This window comes from Haemorhous mexicanus, chromosome 1, assembly GCF_027477595.1.
Source record: "Haemorhous mexicanus isolate bHaeMex1 chromosome 1, bHaeMex1.pri, whole genome shotgun sequence".
NCBI lineage: Eukaryota > Metazoa > Chordata > Aves > Passeriformes > Fringillidae > Haemorhous > Haemorhous mexicanus.
In genome coordinates, this window is record NC_082341.1 from 70,225,634 (window position 1) to 70,243,847 (window position 18,214).

The 18,214-nt window shown below is 41.7% G+C and overlaps 1 protein-coding gene across 1 annotated transcript; it reads left to right on the forward strand.

The window, feature by feature from the left end:
- The first annotated feature begins 1,658 nt into the window (after nt 1-1,658).
- On the forward strand, nt 1,659-13,366 carry RPP40 (ribonuclease P/MRP subunit p40). The gene is made up of 8 exons (XM_059853255.1): nt 1,659-1,804; nt 3,739-3,883; nt 4,756-4,824; nt 6,506-6,601; nt 7,741-7,866; nt 11,082-11,280; nt 12,193-12,327; nt 13,075-13,366. Exons 1-8 carry the CDS (start codon nt 1,685-1,687, stop codon nt 13,271-13,273), a joined length of 1,089 nt encoding a protein of 362 aa, XP_059709238.1. The 5' UTR covers nt 1,659-1,684; the 3' UTR covers nt 13,274-13,366.
- The last annotated feature ends 4,848 nt before the right edge of the window (nt 13,367-18,214 follow it).

Consider the following 18,214-nt stretch of genomic DNA (forward strand, 5'->3'; position numbering starts at 1 on the left):
TGAACTAGACTCCTGCCAGAATCCATAAAATACTGACTTAACACTGAATATGCAACCATGAATTTTGACTCTCTTGACCCTTCCCCAACATATTTTTTCCTCAGTTCTCTTCCCCTCCATTCATATCCCCAGCAGAAAGCATAAATTGTGTTAGCACAGAGAAGCTCATAAAACACCCCAACACACCCCACAAAAACAGCCCCCCGCCAAAAAAAAAAAAAAAATCAGATCAAACAAACATTTAAAAACCCTCTACATGCTGCTTTGAGTGTAGCTGAATTTTCCTGCCTGACTCTCTGGGCTTATTGATCGGAGGCTTGAACTTTTCACCCCTTTAGTGGCACAGGCTTTCTGATCGCCGCAGAGCGAGCCTCGTCTGCCCGCAGAGGCTCCTGCTCGCGGCTGTGATAACAACTGATATTAATCATATCGCTCCTTCCCCATTAACGCCTGCGTGCTCAGAAGGCTACTGTGATTACACAGCCTTTTTTTTGATTCGTAATAATCCAATCAATCTGATTTATACGGGCAGTGCAGCATTCAGCCCTCCTCCAGGGCGTTAACGAGCCGGTGAGCTCCCGAGGTGCGGCTTGAGCTCGGTGCGGGGCACAAAGCTCCGAGCTCGGAGCAGCAGCAGCAGCAGCGTCCCGGTGTCCCTGCAGCACACGGGCACTCGGAAAGCTCATGCCCAGAAACAAGGGAGGCTGAGTCAGCGCAGCGAGCCAGAACCGCTGCACTTAGCGACTGTGCCCGCTACAGAAGCGGCAACTTCCCAGAAAGTTGCTCGGTGCCATTTTAAATTAAACTGGAAGCCACGAAGCCAGGGGACTGGCACTGCAGGAAGGCGGGAAAGCCGGAACCTTTTCATGCACGCTTTGTGTGAGATATACACCGCACAGAAGGAGCGGTGAGACAGCCCAGCACCCCCGAGGCAGGGTCGCGCTCCACGGCCCCTGTGCGGTGCCTGCTTAGCCGGGCACAGCGTCCCGAGAAGCGCCCCGGGGCCCGGCAGTGCAGCCCCCCGTGCCTGGCTCAGCCTGCAGGGCTGCTCGGGAGTCACGGAACGGTCGCGTTGGAAGGGACAGCAAAGCTCATCCAGCTCCATCCGCTCTACCACGGGCAGACACATCTTCCACTACACCAGGTCGCTCAAAGCTCTGTCCAACCTGGCTTTGAGCACTTTCAGGAATGGGGCATCCACAGCTTCTTGGGGCAACTTGTTCCAGTGCCTCATCACCCTCACAGTAAAGAGTTTAATTTTAACATCTAATCTAGCGCTAGGCTCTTTCAGTTTGAAGCCATTGCCTCTTGTCCTGTCACTCCAGACGCCTGGAAAAGGTCCCTCTCCAGCTCCCTCCGGGCACTGAACCACCGCCGTGCTTAAACCACCGCGCAGATGCACACGCAGCTCCTGCGGGGTCGGTGTCCGATCCGTGCGGGGGCTGCTCAGAGCCCGCAGGGACCGAGAGTCCCGAGCGGTCACCGGCGCTGGGCAGGGCACCGGAGACAGCGACAACAGCGGCCACCACGGCCTCGCCGCCGCCACAGCGGAAGCGGCTGTGCCGGCGGAGCCGGCGGACGTGACCTCACGGCACGGCCCCTTCCCGGCCGTCCTCGCCGCGTCTGGCAGCTCCCGGCCGGCGGCAGAGGAGGAGGAGGAGGAGGAAGGCGGGCGGGATCCGGGATGCTGCCGGCGCAGCTCGGGCGCGCGCCGCGGCACCTGCTGGTGTGCGAGCGCGGCCACGCGCGCCACCCGCGCTCGCGGCACGCGGCGCACGTGCGGGACCACGCCTACAGCTGCCGCGTGAGTGGCGCGAGCGCGGGCCCGGGCCTCGGTGGGACCCCCCTGGGAAGGGAAAGGAAAGGGAAAAGGAAAGGGAAAGGGCTGCCCACGCCGCCCGTCCCGGGGGTTCTGCCCGTCGGCCGCTCCAGGGGCGCGTTGCCGGTGCCCCGCTAGCGCCAGGCTCGGTGTTCTGTGGGGGCTCCTCCGTCCTTGCCAGAGGTGGCCCGCGCGCCTCATTTTTGGGGAGGGGGAAAAGAAGAGAAGGCAAATTAGCCCCTCTGTGATTGTGGTCTCGCGCAACATGGGAGAAACAAACTCCTTCCTTCGTCCAGGAGCGAAAGAGCGGGCGGGCAGTAGGAGCAGAGGGCTGAGCCAGGGGGAGAGGTGGTGGTGCCGATTTTAGGAGCTCTCTAAACACAGGCGCGGGGTCCAGTTTAGAAAGGAGGCGTCGTTCAGTGCGGCAGGGCACAAGGCGGAGGTTTCCACAAGTCAAGCACACCACCTATTAAAAACACCTTTTCACTGTTTATACATTTTAAGAAACAAAGGAATTAGTGTTCATTGGCTACAAGTTACCTAGTTCTGTTATTAATTAGTATTCTATCTTCTGTTGGTCAATGAGTCTCCCATGCTAATTAATCTGCACCTCAGTCTTTCTCTGCTTGGAAGTCAGGGGGTTTCTGGGGTCGGTGGCCGTGTTCTTCACCTGCCGGAATTGCCTTTTATCCTCTCAGAGCTGGTTCAGCAGAGTTGCTGAATTTATTAAGTTTCTTACTTATTTTGGAAGTTCTGCCAAATGTCTTTGTGGCCTGTAAATGCTGTGTTCTGTCTGCCCGCTATCAGTGCTACATTCTTCTCCCCGAGCTTTGTTAACCTCACCCTGGGTCTGAGATCACTGAAACATGTCCAGCCCTAAACATTAACAAAGAGACCCGGACTTGACTTAAACCTTGTTAGCTGTACTCTTGTTTCATGGATTAAATCTCCTTTCTTGTTGGTTAGGCTTGAAAGTGTACAAAGGCCAAACATCAAAGAACATCCTTCCTTAAGAAAATTTGTAGGTATTCCACATTTTGCAGCAATCAGGCAGGGCCCTGTTTCATAACCCCCTTCTCATACCCTGTAACTCTATGGGCTAATTGTTAATTGTTTCTGAGTTCTGAGACATTTTTAGCAGCTAATCAGAAAACTTTCTACCGGTGTGGAATGCAGCTCGTTTGTTCTCTTGAACACGTGTGGCAAGAGAGATACACAGCTGTTCTCCAAGAGCTTTGGGAAAGAAGTTTTTGGGGAATGGAGAGGGGAGCAAGAAGACAGACCTTTGTGTTGCCTGGGAAGCTTCATACTTGCTATTATTATATTACTTGCCAGACATTACCTTGTTTTCCCTGGTCTGCCAGACTTCAGGGTTCTCTTGGTCTATGGAAAATGTATGGGGAAGGTTTTAAGCAAAAGGTAAATTGAAGATTCTGCTTTGGTCTTTGCTTTTCCACTAAGATTACAGAAATGCTTAGCCTACATTTTTAGTTACAACTGCTTCAACAAGTACTCCAGCAAGGGCTGAAGGAGATGTCCCAGTGCGACATCAAGCTAAAATGTGCAATGATGTGAAACGAGATCTTCTGTTAACTCATGCTATGTAAGATCATGTCTTTACATAATACATCAAATGCTGTTGTATAGTAAAAAAAAAAAAAGGAAAAAAACCCCACCCACAAACCAAAAAACCAACACCCAAATGGCCAAATAATGTATTTAGTGTACCTAGAGACTATGAAAATTGATACATTTTGAAGACAGGAGCCTGATATTACTTTTTTTCCATCTCATTTTAACATAGTATACTGATACATCTTTGAAAATAGAGGTTTTCTTTTGTATTTCTAGTTGTTTTGTTTGGTTGGGGTTTTTTTCAGAACAGGATAGGATTTACATTACAAATATGTTCCTAATAGGTGTCTTTATTGATCCCGGAATGTGGCATGCTACCTGAAGTGCTGAAAAGCACGATTGCAGATATTGGAGAGTACTACCTGGTGAGGAATTTACCCATTCATGAATTGGTCGCTCATGAATTCATTGATGCTTTCGTGAAGAAAGGTAAGGAGGAAATCAGAACAGAACTAACGCAGCCGTAACGTACTTATTTTACAGCAAAATTTTTAGTAGTCTTATTAGTGTTTGTTCTGAAAAGTGTTTTAAAGGAAGGAAAGAAAAAGTACTAAGCAAATTCTTCATTAATTTGTTCATATGCTTTTTTTCTGCTTTGTCATGTGTGACAATGTTTGTTTACACTCACTGGGTCCAAAACTCCTGTGATTCTTTCTTATAAATTTCTCTCTATTCCACCTCAATTCTGAAAGCCAGCTATCAAGAGGGCTTCATGTATCCTCACACCTGTTTCTTCTACACCTCTCTTTTATGGAGATTCTTGTAGAAATCTTCCTTCTCCCTTTTTTGTTCCTTCATACTTCAACACAGAGCTGTGCTGAGCTGTGCTCCACAGCAGGCAAGAGAAAAATATGCTTCCTTATTTTTTTAAATTTCACTAAGAGAGCTGTGACAGCTCATCCTTACGCAGTAGGAGCAAAGAGGATGCAAAGAAAGATACAGCCTCTGCCCAGCCACCTTGTCTTTGTGTGAACTGGTAATAAAAATACGTCTGGGAAAAAATTGGGTTTTCCATTTGATGACTGGGGAGAGTCACAGGTGGAAGGAAAGAAAATGTTTTCATATCAGGGCATATTATTAACATTATCCCTATTATAGGTCTTTTAAAATATTGCCAGAACAGGGTTTATAAAAATAATAACAATGCCATTTTGCTTGAGAAGGAAAGTTAGTCAGTGAAAACATGAGAGTGATTCAGATGGTGTTTGTCATGTTTGGTTGTCTTGAAGTGAATTGTTTATCTTGTCATCTCTGTCTTTACAGACTGTGTAATCTCATGTTTTTCTGCTTTACTGTTAAAGGTTCATGCTACGCACTTACCTATAAGACAAAAATTGATCAAGATAATACTGCAGCTCTGCTACCAAATGGTATGGGGGATTTGTTTTGGTTTCAGTAAAACATGTCAGTTGTGGTCTGGGTTGTTTCTGGTTGGGTTTTTTTTTAAATTTGGAATGATGTAAACTGGAAAATAATGCTTACTGTACTTGCCAGCTTTGTTAGAAACACACGTGAATTGGAAAAAATACTAATTTTAGCTCTTTTTTTTTCATTCATGCTGTTAAATTATTTGTTTCATCTGAAGGAAGTTAAAAAACGTGTAGTCAGATTGTAAGTGCTTCAACTATAATTGCAATTGCTACATAATTGCTTTGCAGTCTTTACAAAAATTGCAATCATTGTAAAAACATTGCATTCCGACTTCATGTTTCCTACTATCTAGGTCGTGTAGTAGTAGGATGTGGGGGAATGGATTTGAACTGGAGGAGGGTAGATTTAAGTTGGATATTAGGAAAAAAGTCCTTACTGTGAGGGTGGTGAGGCCCTTTAACAGGTTGCCCGTAGAAGTTGTAGCTGCCCCATCCCTAGAAGTGTTCAAGACCAGGCTGTATGGGGCTTTGAGAAACCTGGTCCTGAGCAACCTGGAAGGTGTGTCTGCCCATGGTAGAGAGGATGGAGTTGCATGATCTTTACTGTACCTTCTAACCCAAAGCATTTAATGATTCTGTGAGGATTCTGTGATTCCCTGAGAAGTATGTAACATGCTAAAAGTCTATTTCAATGGTATCACAGTTTTATGAGAGGACATCATAAAATGTGCCACATCTCAGGTGAGAAAATGAAGCTCTTTTGAGCTTCAATTGCATTGTCTTATTTCTGTTTAACAGTATATAAGATATAATAGAAATACAAACTGGTCTATCTGCCCTCCAGCCTAAGATGCTGTAATATGACAGGTGCCCATGAGGGCAAGAATAAATTCAGATTGTTCGGAAGAATTCTTTTATATGTCTGTTAGCGCAGTCCTGGCAAAATGGATACTTGATAGCGATGGAGTTTGTGTGATACAAGTGTTACAAGCTCTGCACAATTATTGCAGAGGCGGTGTTGCAGTTCCTGGTGATGTCACTGTCTGAACTCTTCCTCTGCAGTCTTACTTGTTTGTGTTCTGTGCTGTGCTGTTACTTGTGCAGTACAACCCAAGGACTGTGTTGGAGAGAGAGCTCTTGTGTGAAGCTCTGTACCAAGCAGCAGCAGCCAGATCTAGTTTATGAGCACAGAAGCAGAGTTGTTCCAGCACGTATCAGCTCATCGCTAGCAGGCGTAGTTTACTCAGTGTGAGTAGTCCCAGTGGACATGGAGGAACTGCTTTTGTTTATTTAGTTGAGCAGTGCATGTTGAGCATGATTGTTTACTAAATCAGGCCCTTGTGCAATGTAGTGCTCAGCTAATGACACAGCAAGTGCTAGAGGATGAGTGGAGGAAAAATGGAGACAATGAACTGAGTAATACAGTAAAAAAGTTATGACTATTTTAGGAATAATATTATGCTTTTCTTACTCTAGTTCACAAGACCTCTTTGATAAAAAAATAATAATTGAGTTATAACTTTTTTAAGGGTTAATCTGGTAATCCATTTAACTGGAACTAAGGAGTCTGCATTACATTAGTAATACCATTGATCCAAAGCTAACGTTGTAAAAGTTCTCAAAAGACTTCAAAGGGAGCCAAGTAGAAGATTATTTCTATTAAAATTTGGTTTGTTTATAGGTAAACTAATTCTGTCAGTGGATAAGGATACTTATGAGGAACTTGGACTGCAAGGTCGCCCTTCTCGATATTCAGGCAAAAAAGTAATGCGATATAGTAAGTATTTCTATAAATGGGGCTTATTTAAGAAGTACCTTGTTCAGCTGTTGAAACTTCCCTTTCACTTCAATTAGTGGTTGTCTAGGTTATAGTTTTCCAGATGCAGCTACAAGGACTTCCTGAAGAGTGAAAGTACTTTTTCTCCAAGTAGTAAAGCAGCGTTAAGGACACAAATACATCACCTTTTCAGTACTCTATAAATTTTTTAATTTCAAGGGTTCTCATTGTGTTGTTTCTACTGGAGTGATGTAGTATTTAAGAATTTTTGCATATTCTGCATGATGTCAATATCTTCTGATTTAAGTCAGAAAATTTTAAACTGATTAAGGAGGTGTTTTAAATGTGTACACTGCACAAAATCAGTCAAGAGCCTCACCCAAGGCTGCATGTTTGAAAGGCAGAATTGTTCTGTGTTTCACACATCTAAAATGGTAATCTCTATGTACCAAGTACTTGAAAAACATAATTTTTTAACAGCTGCAGAGGAGACATCTTGAGTGTGAATTTTATTAATTTGTTTTTTTGGGAAATAAAAATACCCTAACATGAACACTGTGCCATCTCAAATGTATTGGAACTTGCAGCATTTGATAGGTATAGTTACATAAAAACTTTAGGAGGGGAAACTTGTCATCTCTATTAAGTATTTTGGCAAAATGCAACATCATTTTACCATTCTGATCATCAAAATATATGATGAAATTTCCATTTGAAAAATAAATATAACTTATGCATAGGACAGTTCACCTAGGAAAAAGCGAACCTATTGAAAAAGTGTCATTCTGTATACATGACTTGTCGTTAGAAATTGTTGGGGGTTTTTTACAGCTAATAGCTTGCCTGATTAGCAAGATATTTTTAAGGCACTGTTCAGGGACTTCTGTCAATGCCATTTCAAGAGGAATCTGTCCCTCTAGTCAGGAGGAAACAGTTCCAGATTATATCAAAACAAGGACTGCAGGAGGTGAATATTTATTTACATAATGGGGAGTCATATTTGCATAATCAAATACTTTGTAAAGATTCTGCAAATGTAAAGAGGAAGTTTAATGTTCTTCGGTTTCTTTGTGCTCTTCTAATTTAATAATAAATTTTATTTTAATTGGGTACCAATAGCTATTGTGTATTTTCTGCAGTTATCACTATTGACTTGACTGATGCTGGCTTTTACCCTGAGAGCAAGAAACATAACAGAGTGCTTTGGGCCTTGAAAGAAAAGAAACCTTTAGAATTTGACTTCCTACTGGCTTGGTATAATACAGGTAAGTAAGAACCAAAAGCAAAACTAAAATGCAACTGACATGAAGTCTAAATATTTTTAGTTTACTGTTTTTTTTCTAGTGATTGTAGAAATCCATTTTCAGTGGAGGGAAAAGTTAGATTAAAATGTGTATGGGTGGGATTTTTTGTTTGTTTTGTTTATTTGTTTGGGTTGGGGAGGGTGTTACTTCCTGTGCACAGAACATCTCAGTTCAGGAGCACAACAGTGATTCATAGGAGATATATTAGTTGCTTCATTTCCTATCTCTATGTTGCCCAGGCTTTCTGGCAAAACTTTGCCTTTTTGGTGGTTGTGCCTCTTCTTTATAAATTTGTGACATATGTAACCATTATCAATACTCTTTTTTTGGTTTGTATTTTTTTTATTACTACACATAAGTTATGTATCTAGTTACATACTTAGGATGGGGAACTCTGATTTCCTCAGTAGTTACAGGACATGTACAGATTCCCTCTTTACATTGTGTGCCATGTACCTGGATACACAGACTGCTGTTTGATCACTTTATTCTCAAGCATTTGTTTGAGGTTGCAGCCAAGTAAAAGGTTGCTATAAGAAATTGTACTGTTTCAAATAATCTTCTACTATTTGTTTATCTATTGTTTTCTAATTACACTATTATTTCTTCTGGACTCAAGTATTTTTCCTCCAAGGGAAATTTTTTAAAGTCCCCAGTTGTTTGTATTGCTTTGGAACAGGCTGTATGTAGGGATATGTAGCAGTTGCATAGAACTGATGAAAACTGCAAGTGTCTGTACTGGAAAACATGGTTTTCTTCATCACAGATATGTAGCTTTTGGTGTTGTTTTGCTTTGAGTCTCCACACTAGGGAGAAATGATATTAGAAAGGTTCCTGAGGATGCTTTCCCATCTCCTCTTTGTATTGTTCATTTTCCTGGCTCTTTAAGGCCAAGACCGAGAAGGATTTAACTCCTCTGAGAAATGGAAGCTGTTTACAAGCTCCTTTAGGAGTGTCCCATGTTTCACTTTATTCCTTCATGCTTCCCCTCCCCCTTTCTAAGTACTAATCATATGACAAGGATGCTTCCTTGTTTGTCATACAGAAATTGTTTAAAGGCTTGCAATTCCCGTCCTTGTGATCTTCAGGAAAGAGTTACAGTGAAGGCTGTTGCTACCATAAATGGTGACATAAATCCAACTGAGGTGGCAGATCTTCACGCTCAGCTTGCTTGGATTTATTGACCCTGGAGAGAGAGCAAAATGCCTCTAGGGCCACTATTTTTCATATGTTTGCTGCTGCCCATGCTAACAGCATTCAGGAAGAAGTGCATTTTTTCCCCTCACTTTCTTACATCCCCAAAACAGGTCAGGTCAGTAATTTCCTGAATATGGAGTTAAATCTGAATGCCTTTCTGTGCAAGAATCTTGTGCTCATAACACACAAGACTATTAGTTCCTTAGTACTGACAAAAATAAAACTTTTATAGGTTTTTATTAATAGATATCAGACATTGTGTAGATTCTGCTGTGAGGGAAAAAGCAGGCTGTGTTTTGTCAAGAGAATCCGTGTCCTCAGTGAACATTGCTCAGTGCTTTCAGCCTTCCTACTGATATCTGGTGTTTTTTGCTATGGCCAGCACTGCAGGATTTTTGGTTTTCATACCCAGTTTTCCTACATTGTGGTTTTGGCACCAAGAAGAACAGTAAAAGGGAATATGTCTTTAATGACAGAGGCAATACAATCTTTTTTCTATTGCTGTAATTTCTATCACAATTTTACATGTTTATTGGATGAAATACAGTGGCCTCTGGAAAGCTTTGATGATGTGCCTGGTTGCTGTTAATATAGAAAGCTGTGCTGTAGCTAGAGGAATTGTTCTGTTAGGGTCTGACTGTAGTCTTTGAGATCTCCTGCATTTAGGGCTCTAGCTGAGGCTCCCACATGCAGCAGACATGTAAAATGTACGATTTTCTATATTTTACTAGGAATTCTAGGGCAAAATTATACATTATTTGAACCTGTTAGGCTAACAAGTGCTAATAGAATGTAAGGAAGATCATCTCTTCCGGCACTTCTCAGACTTACATATATCTTTATAAAGATACTAAATTAAGAAGAATTCAGTCTTTGTCACTGTGCCCTTTGGAACAATCTTTTTTTGAAGAATGACTAAAAAAAAATTGAGCTTAACTCTCCTTTTTCTACTCCCCCAAATGATTGTCCTTGATGACGTAAATATGGCTGATGGACTTTAGGCTGTCCATATTTTCTGATAGGAGATTGTAGATATAGTATTCCTCAGTGAACTCTACCCTAGTCTTGAAAATATCTGCTGTTTACACGTCTTTTCTGTGGTATCTAAATGTTCCTCTGCACTTTAGACTTTTCATGAGTAAGGCATTATTTCTTGGTCTCCTAGACACCCATTATTACTTCTTGAAAATAGCACATATTATCTGGAATTTGAAATTTAGGAGAATTTATTCCACATCAATTATCTTCCTGCTTCAAAAGCAAGTTGGTAATATCTCTGAATTTAAAATATGCCTGCTTAGGTTAGTTTTTTAGTCTAAGTACTTGCTGTTTTGGATCTCTCACTACTGCTTTCCCATAAGTCCATCATGGCACGTTTAATTCTTACAGCCATACTGCATTGAAGAGTTATCAGGGAGAGGAGAGCAGGGGTGAATTTATTCTTATAGTAAAGCAATGTTGGTGATGTATTTTGATTTCTTGACCCTCTCTTCTTTCTTTTCTCTTCAGTCCTTATGCTCCACATTATTCTGGAATTTCTCTTGACGTCATTGATAAATCTGTTCTTAAACCTCTAATCACATGTTCACTTTTCCATTATTCAGGGAAAATGCTGTTCTGAGATGACATTCCTGCTCCATTTTATCTGTTCCTTTTCAGGAGCACTCTGAGTTCATCTTTTTAACAAGCTCATTTTATTACTCACGCAGTTAATTCTGCTTGAATTTTGTATTGGCAAATCTATGCTTCGTAGTGAGATAGCAAATTTACTGAGCTGTATTAAGTTGCTGAATCTTGCACTAACATTTATTTCCAAGAAGATAAGGAAGCTGAAGATTCGAAGATTCTGCCATGGATGAAAAGCTCACAAGCAGTTTCACACTGCATTTTTTTTTGTTTGTATACAAATGTTTCATGTATTCACTGCTTCTTTTGTTTAGTAGTTTTGTAACAGCTGTTTGTGGTACTGTGTTGTTAAGGTGCAGAGGGATCAACGTTGATGTCATACTTTTCAAAAAACCAAATACAGGCCCTGAAGCCAAAAATAACATTCAGCACCTTAAGGGACTTGCAGTGTCCAGTGTTACAAAGTAATGATCTACAAGGAAAGCCGGAGGAGTCCTGCAGTACAGAGGAGCTCTTTGAATGGCTGGGTGCTGTCTTGAATCAAGTTAGCTTGTAAGTACTTGAATTTGTTTGATCTTTAAAAATGTTTTAAGTAAGGAAAACCACAATTTATTTTAAGAAATAGTTGAATAAAAATTAAGACAGACACTGTTTTATAAGTGAGAGTCTTTTATGCAGTTAAATGTTTATGTAAGTCTTGAATGATTTTATCTGTGTTTTTAGGGGTACCCATATGTACTGGAGTGGGTTGGGATGGAGTTAATTTTCTTCACAGTAACTGGTGTGGTGCTGTGCTTTGGATCTGTGACCAAGAGTGTTGATAACAGGGGATGTTTTAGCTCTTGATGGGTAGGGCTTGCACAGTCTGAAGGCCTCTTTCTGTCTCTCCTATGGCCCTGCCAGTAAGGAGGCTGGGGCTGGGCAGGAGGCTGGGAGAGAACCCAGCCAGGGCAGCAGACCCCAGCTGAACAGAGGGATATCCTACACCATAGGATATGGTGACACGCTCAGCAGCAAAAGCTTGGGCAAAGATGGGTGGGAAATGTTCCGAGTTCCAGTGTTTGTCTTCCCAAGTCAGTTAGAAGCCCCGCCTTCCTGGAAATGACTTCACATCTGCCAGCCCTTGGGAGGTAGTAAATTAATTCCTTTGCGTGCTTTGCTTTGTGTGGAACTTTTCCTCTGCTGATTAAATTGTCTTTATCTTCCATGTGTTTTCTCCCATTAGCCTTTCAGTACCAGGTGGGAGTGGGTGAGGGAGCAGCTGTGTGGTGTTTGGGTGCTTACAGGGTTAACCCACAGCACCATGAGATCTTTTGTATTGATTGCTTGGTCATTAGTTACTTAACATTAATTTAGATGATATACATAGATCCTACTTGTTTAGTAAAAGTTCTGATTACTCAGACATCCTATAGAATATTTGAAGCATATTTATTTCAGTTACTATATTGTTTTTTCTTCCAGAGACAACAAATCCTCCAGCTTCTTATCAACCTATTGCTGTCCTGAGCCCAACACAGTGGTGGAAAAAGCTTTTTTGTGCACAATCACAGGCTTTATAATTCCTGAGAAGATTATTCAGTTAATGGAGCAGCTGTGGTAAGGACTGACAGAAACACATTACTGTAGCACTTGTACTCAAACACTTCTTGTTTGAAATCACTTTTAAATACTTTTCAGTTGGAAATAAATAACAAAATATATAAATGTAGACTTTTGTTTTCATTAGGAAATTAACTGGAAGCTTGACATCAGTATAAAATGTAAAAGACAATTTTGAATGCCTTGAATTTGAAAAGGCCTGCCCTGTTTTGTAGTCACGACTTTGGTTTTTATCTGAATTTCTAAGAAACTGGCTGGATGGTACTCCTACGTTTTTAAAATGAGGGGTGGATGGTATCTGGCTTTGATTATTCATAATCTATTTCCTCTCTGGTGGTAAAAGTATTTGTGTCAAGCATAGCCTTAGACTACTATACTTCCTCCAATGTCTTTTTTCTTCCCTGGTAGCATTGTTCTCATTAAATTCTCAATTTTCTGAAAGACAGTGCATTCTGGAGGAAAGTCAGAATGTCTACATTACAACTTAGAACTTTTTCTAGTTGCTGCAACTTGCAGGTTTGCCATGTGTAAAAGATAGGAATAATAGATAGTCAATCTTATTTTGTTTCCTAATGTATTCTGAATATTTTATTTATTTCAAATTTATTTATTATGGACTAAACTTTTTAACTGTTAATAATTTTTCACTGAAGTGTGTCTTTGATTGTTTTACTTTATATTGTAGCCTTGAATGTGCTGCCTATTCCATTATAATCACCGATTATCTTATCTTCTTGCCTGCAGTTGCTATTTTGGTGAACCAAAACTGGCTCATTGGCTGACCTTAACTGTGCATGGCTTTGCAGACAGCCCTGTTTCCTGGAGAGAAAGTGAACATGGTTTCCACAAAGGAGGAGAGAACTTGTACAACTTTGTCATTTTTAGAAATCTGGACTACTGGCTTCACATGGCTGTAGGAGCTCATGATGATTGTCCTCCATAAAATTGTGTTCACAGAAGTTCTCTAATAATCCCTTGTTACGGACAGTAAAACTAATAAAATATTTTTTGTACAGGTAGTTATGTAACAGATTAAGTACTAGGAGTCTGATCATGTTTTTGTTATTTGTAACCAATGGAAAGAATGGATCTTTGTTTCTTCACTGTTACACAATGCCTTCTGAAAAACTTCCGAAAACTTCACAGCTTTTAGGAAAAGTTAAGTTTTTGAGAGTTTTTCTCAGGAATCCTCTTTTCCAGGAGCAAATTTGGAATTTGAAAGTTAGCTTTACAGATTGCTAGCTAAAATATTTGTCAGGAAAGCTCATTTTGGGATTAAGTGTTTTATTTCTTTACATTTACATATCCCTGTTAAAGGTATTTCAGCCTACATGCTAGCAAAATAAACCAAAGGGGTGGATGTGTTCTCCTTGATTTGGTAATGGGTAGGAGAATAAAGGTGAGGAGAAGGTGTGTGGCACTGGGAGGGGTACCCATTAAACATGGAAAAAGTGAAAGCTTACTGACCTGCCCCCCTGATTTAGCAGATCACAGTTGATTGTCAGAAGTATGGTTCTGACAATGATGCAAAAGTCTGCTGCTTCCTTTCTTAACTGACCTACACACATGCACACAAAATCTCTACTTTGAAAGGGAGGGTGTGGTTCCTGCTTCCAGGCCAGTGCATGGAGCGGCGATGTTATTGCAGACACGTTTCTGGGAGGGAAGCTGTGGACGTGCCCTCGCACACTGCACTTGATGTGAAGCAGGTTTCATTAACAGTAAGCAGTCATGCTGAGAGCATAGGCAGCTATAAAGAATCCATGCTACCCCTGTTGAAATCCATGGAAAGGTGGATGGTGGTTTGGGGAAGGTGGGATTTGGGATTTGTTTTGAGAAATGGGTATGTATCATTAAAGTACCAATACAGTGCTAAAATTGAAGTTGCTCACTTGATGGAGTGAGAGATTGGTACTGGAAACTGGGGAAAAACTGTAGTGGAAATGTCAGGGTGAGTGGCACAACAAAACAGAAAGACTGTGGGAAGCAGCTAAGCTCTACTTTTATCTGTTTATTGTTTCTCTTCAGTGAGGGGAATCATGCTGGATGATTTACCAGGTATTTGTCTAGCACACCCCTCCACTACCCTAACCCTCTTTTGCTCAAGCTCTGCTCCATGTCCTATAAACACAGCTCTAAAGAATCAGCAGTTTTCTAAATGATGATGTTATTTCTCAAAATTGTGCTGCCATGAGGTGCTTCTAGTAGGCTGCCAGGAGCAGAAGTTACATGTACAGACACAGACTCACACAATCACAAGCTGAATAGACAATGGTACAAGAGTCTGGGAAAATTCTTGCCTTGGCACATGACTAGGGCATACTTAACATGGTTGTGTTTCATTACTGTGCATCAGTGTGAAGGGCTTGAGTGTTGACTGAAGTCTGCTTTTGAAAGTGTCTGTTGAGGCATTATGGACTTCTTGTTACCAGTTTCTTTTATGTATCTTCCTTTTTCCTCTTGACCAGAAGGTCAGGTTTTTACTTGAGACTTCCTGGAAGCTACACCTGTAGCAAAAATTCTAAAAAGTTTAAAATCCTACATTTTTATGAAAGATTGAAGTTTGTAGCTTCAGAGCTACTAACTTCAGAGCTACTAACTGCAGGCCCTGTGAATGTGATCATCTTTCTACCAGATTCTAGTAAAACCTTTTCCTCAACAGTGTATGTGGGCATAAAACCAAGTGTAATATATTCTGCTTAAGGGGAAAAAAAACACCCAGAAGTAAGAATCTTCTGTGGATGGGTTTGCTTCCCATAGTGGTTCCAGAAGCAGCTGTGGGACTTGGAAGTGGCAGCAGTAGGACCAGGTGAAGTGATTTTTCTAATGGTTGCAGGAGCACACTGGGCTCCTTGGTGGAGAAGGAGCTGCAGAAGTGCTGGTGGGTGCGCAGCGATTGCCTCAGTGAGGCCATTCTGGAAGGCAAGCTGAGAAAAAGGATTTCAGCTCCCAGTTCTCTTCAGCATGACAGTATTAAGGTTAATTTTTCCTTTTAATTTTTTTGTGGATATCTAGGAAAATCTCAGCAGATTGGTCAGTAGTTACCTTCCCCTTCAGTGTACACAGGCCATGGACTGCAAGCATTTCTCAAAGCTCACTGTTGTGATGGCTGTGCTGCATCCTACAGTCTGTAGTTGTCTGCTGATGGTGGCTCAAATGGCTTTTCCAGCTAGGGAAGGGATTAAAATACTGTCTGTGAATCCTGCAACTTGAGATGCTGGGCTGGTTTCTAGCTTTCTCCTGTTTTCTTTAAACAGATATAAAGTAAAATTGAGAAACCTCGTGCTGTTAATAGGCACTGCAGTTGGTCTAATTTGAGGCTCCGTGAGCTGATACTCTCCTAACCAGATCCATGCTTCCTAGCAAGGTCCAATGTTGCACTTACCTCCAAGGAGAGAGAGGTTTTCCTGGATTTTGTAGTTGCAGAAAAGAAAATCTGGGGTGGAATTTATTCCTATCTTACCTCCTTCAGGAAAAAAAAAAAAATATATATATTGCCCAAGGTAATATTTTTTTCCTGGGATGAGGTACAGCAGCCTGTCCTTTACCATCGTATGGAATACTGTGTCTCTCCAGGCAACTCCCAAGCATGGAGGAGACCCTTGCTGAGAAGAGGAACAGGAAGGCATTGCTCCCATGTTTGGGGATCCCATTAGGAGGGAAGATCTGAGACCCAGCCAGATGTGCAGTAGTTCAAGGAGGGATTGGCCAGGACACGTGAGGTGGAAATAAAAGATTTTGCCAGAGAACGAAAGATGGCTGCTGGTGATGTTCTTGCCCTTTGTGCCTGCCTGTAAGGGAGGACAGGAAAATGCAAAATGTTCCTGAGAGCTGCAAAAGTAATGGGGAGCAGCTGTGCACCAGCTGCTTCTGAGATCAAAGGCAACTAAGTGCTTACTAAAAAATTTTGCCTCAGGGGAGTGTTTTATCTAGCATGGGGAAGGAGAGCCAAATATCTGAATGCAGAGACAAGCCTGAGGCAAGCCGGTTGTGTGAGAAGTAGAGGTTTTGTTGTCCTGGAATGCGGACAGACAGTGATAAGCCACTCCTTGAGAGCTAGGGAATTGCTCTGCTTTAACCTCAGCCTCTCTGCTGGTGGATGGAGAGGGAATTTTGTTGAGAGGTTACTGGGGGGTAGCAGAACCCTCTGGAAATGGGCCACAAAGACCACGTGCTGTTCCAGGCACACTACCTTTGACTAAGTGTTTGTGGGTGTTCATAGATTGGTTGGTGTAGAACAAATAGAGGACAAACTTTCATGTTGACAGAGGAAGATGAAAGCTGAGGTAGCTGGATAACATGTGTTGCACAGAATCACTCTAAACAGAACATATCTGCCTTTTTGGTTTGCAAATGCTGCCTGAATCAGAAACCTGTCTGGAGAAATAAAGGTATGTATGTATCCCATAAAGGTGTGCATCCCTTTAGGAAGAGTGGGAGACTAATGATGGTGATGGTACCACCATTGATGCTTGTGTGAGAAAAGGAATATTAGCATGAGGGGACTCTGAGAAAAGTTGTGAAAGAGAAATTTCTTTCTCAGATTCCAGACATGCAGAGGAAAACAGTGAGACTTGGCACAGGCAGAGTTTGGGGAATGCAGGACAAGAACCTGGGCTAATCTAAGGCAGCTTGAAAGAGAGATAGCACAGCTTAATGAAAGAGAAACATCAGCTCTCTTCTGGTTGCATCATGCTCTCATTTACTGGGAAATATCCATTTTGGAGAGGCTAGTCCATATGTAAAGTTGGATGACTGGAAAAAAAGCCAAGTTGATATCTCATCAGCATGGGGTTTGAATAGCAATTGTGGGAGCAAAGAAGGTTTCACAAGGATGGACCATAATGTTCTTGTTGGAAGACATTTTTGTGCTTTTATTACTCCTTGCTACAGGCTGCCTCTCTTTGGTTTTTAGAGAAGTTATAGAAATGCCAAAAATTTACAGCTGTCTTGAGATAGGTCAGATTCTGTTGATGTTGCTGTTAATTGCAATTAGCTGCTGGGCTGCTCACCCAATGCTGCAGAGCCACGGTGGAGTTTTGCTCATGAAGGGAGTGTCCCTGCTACAGCTACTACAAAAAGAAATGGTGAGGCAGACAAAAGATATAAAGGAAAAGGAGAACGTGGAGGGATGTTTCTCTTCCCCCTCTCATGGGAGGTGCACAGCAAATCAGTGGCTGATCTGGGATTAGAATGAAAGCTTTTTGTAGCTAGTCCAGTACTCTAGCTGCTAGATTATAGTTCCTCTGATGCTGTTAATTGAAGATTAATGCGTGCAATTGACTCTATCTTAATGTGGCAGCTATGCTGGAACATGCTTGAACTGTTTCTCTTTATAATTTTTATTCACAGAGTGGAGCTTAAAGACCAAAACTGGAGACGAATTGAATTAGTGGGCTATTAAATAACCACCTCCTTCTGAATAGTAACAAGAACATCAGAAATATCTACCATAAACTAAGGCAACCTCTTATAAAGCAGTGGCCTCTGTTTCACCCTTGGAAGTAGCTTCCAGCACTACTGAACAGAACTTATTTTAATGCAGCTGTATACAGGAGTAAAAAGGGGGAGCTAAAGTGACTTTGAGCAGTTTTCAGCTTTCCAGAAAGCAAAGAAAAGGGAGCCTTGGGTAATTGAAGACTATCCTAAGCACTGGAATAGGCTCTTCTGTGCCCTCCCCACCCCACTGTAAAATATAGATAAATATTGTTATTATTATTATTGCTGTTAATGCCTAGGGGAGATGTCCAGGTTCCATAGATACTGTCAGCCTTTCTGCATCATCTTCCAGTAGGGGTACAGAGAATGCAAAGGCACTAAGTTTTATTGTGTTGAATAACAGCACATTTATTGATTTATCATGCGGACAAGTATTTCTAGTTTT

What these genes read in the sequence shown, in the direction of transcription:
- RPP40 (XM_059853255.1), top strand. Translation starts at nt 1,685, where the DNA reads ATGCTGCCGGCGCAGCTCGGGCGCGCGCCGCGGCACCTGCTGGTGTGC. An exon ending in TGCAGCTCTGCTACCAAATG is followed by an intron (nt 4,825 to 6,505) that starts GTATGGGGGATT and finishes GTTTGTTTATAG; the next exon opens with GTAAACTAATTCTGTCAGTG. An exon ending in CAAAAAAGTAATGCGATATA is followed by an intron (nt 6,602 to 7,740) that starts GTAAGTATTTCT and finishes TATTTTCTGCAG; the next exon opens with TTATCACTATTGACTTGACT.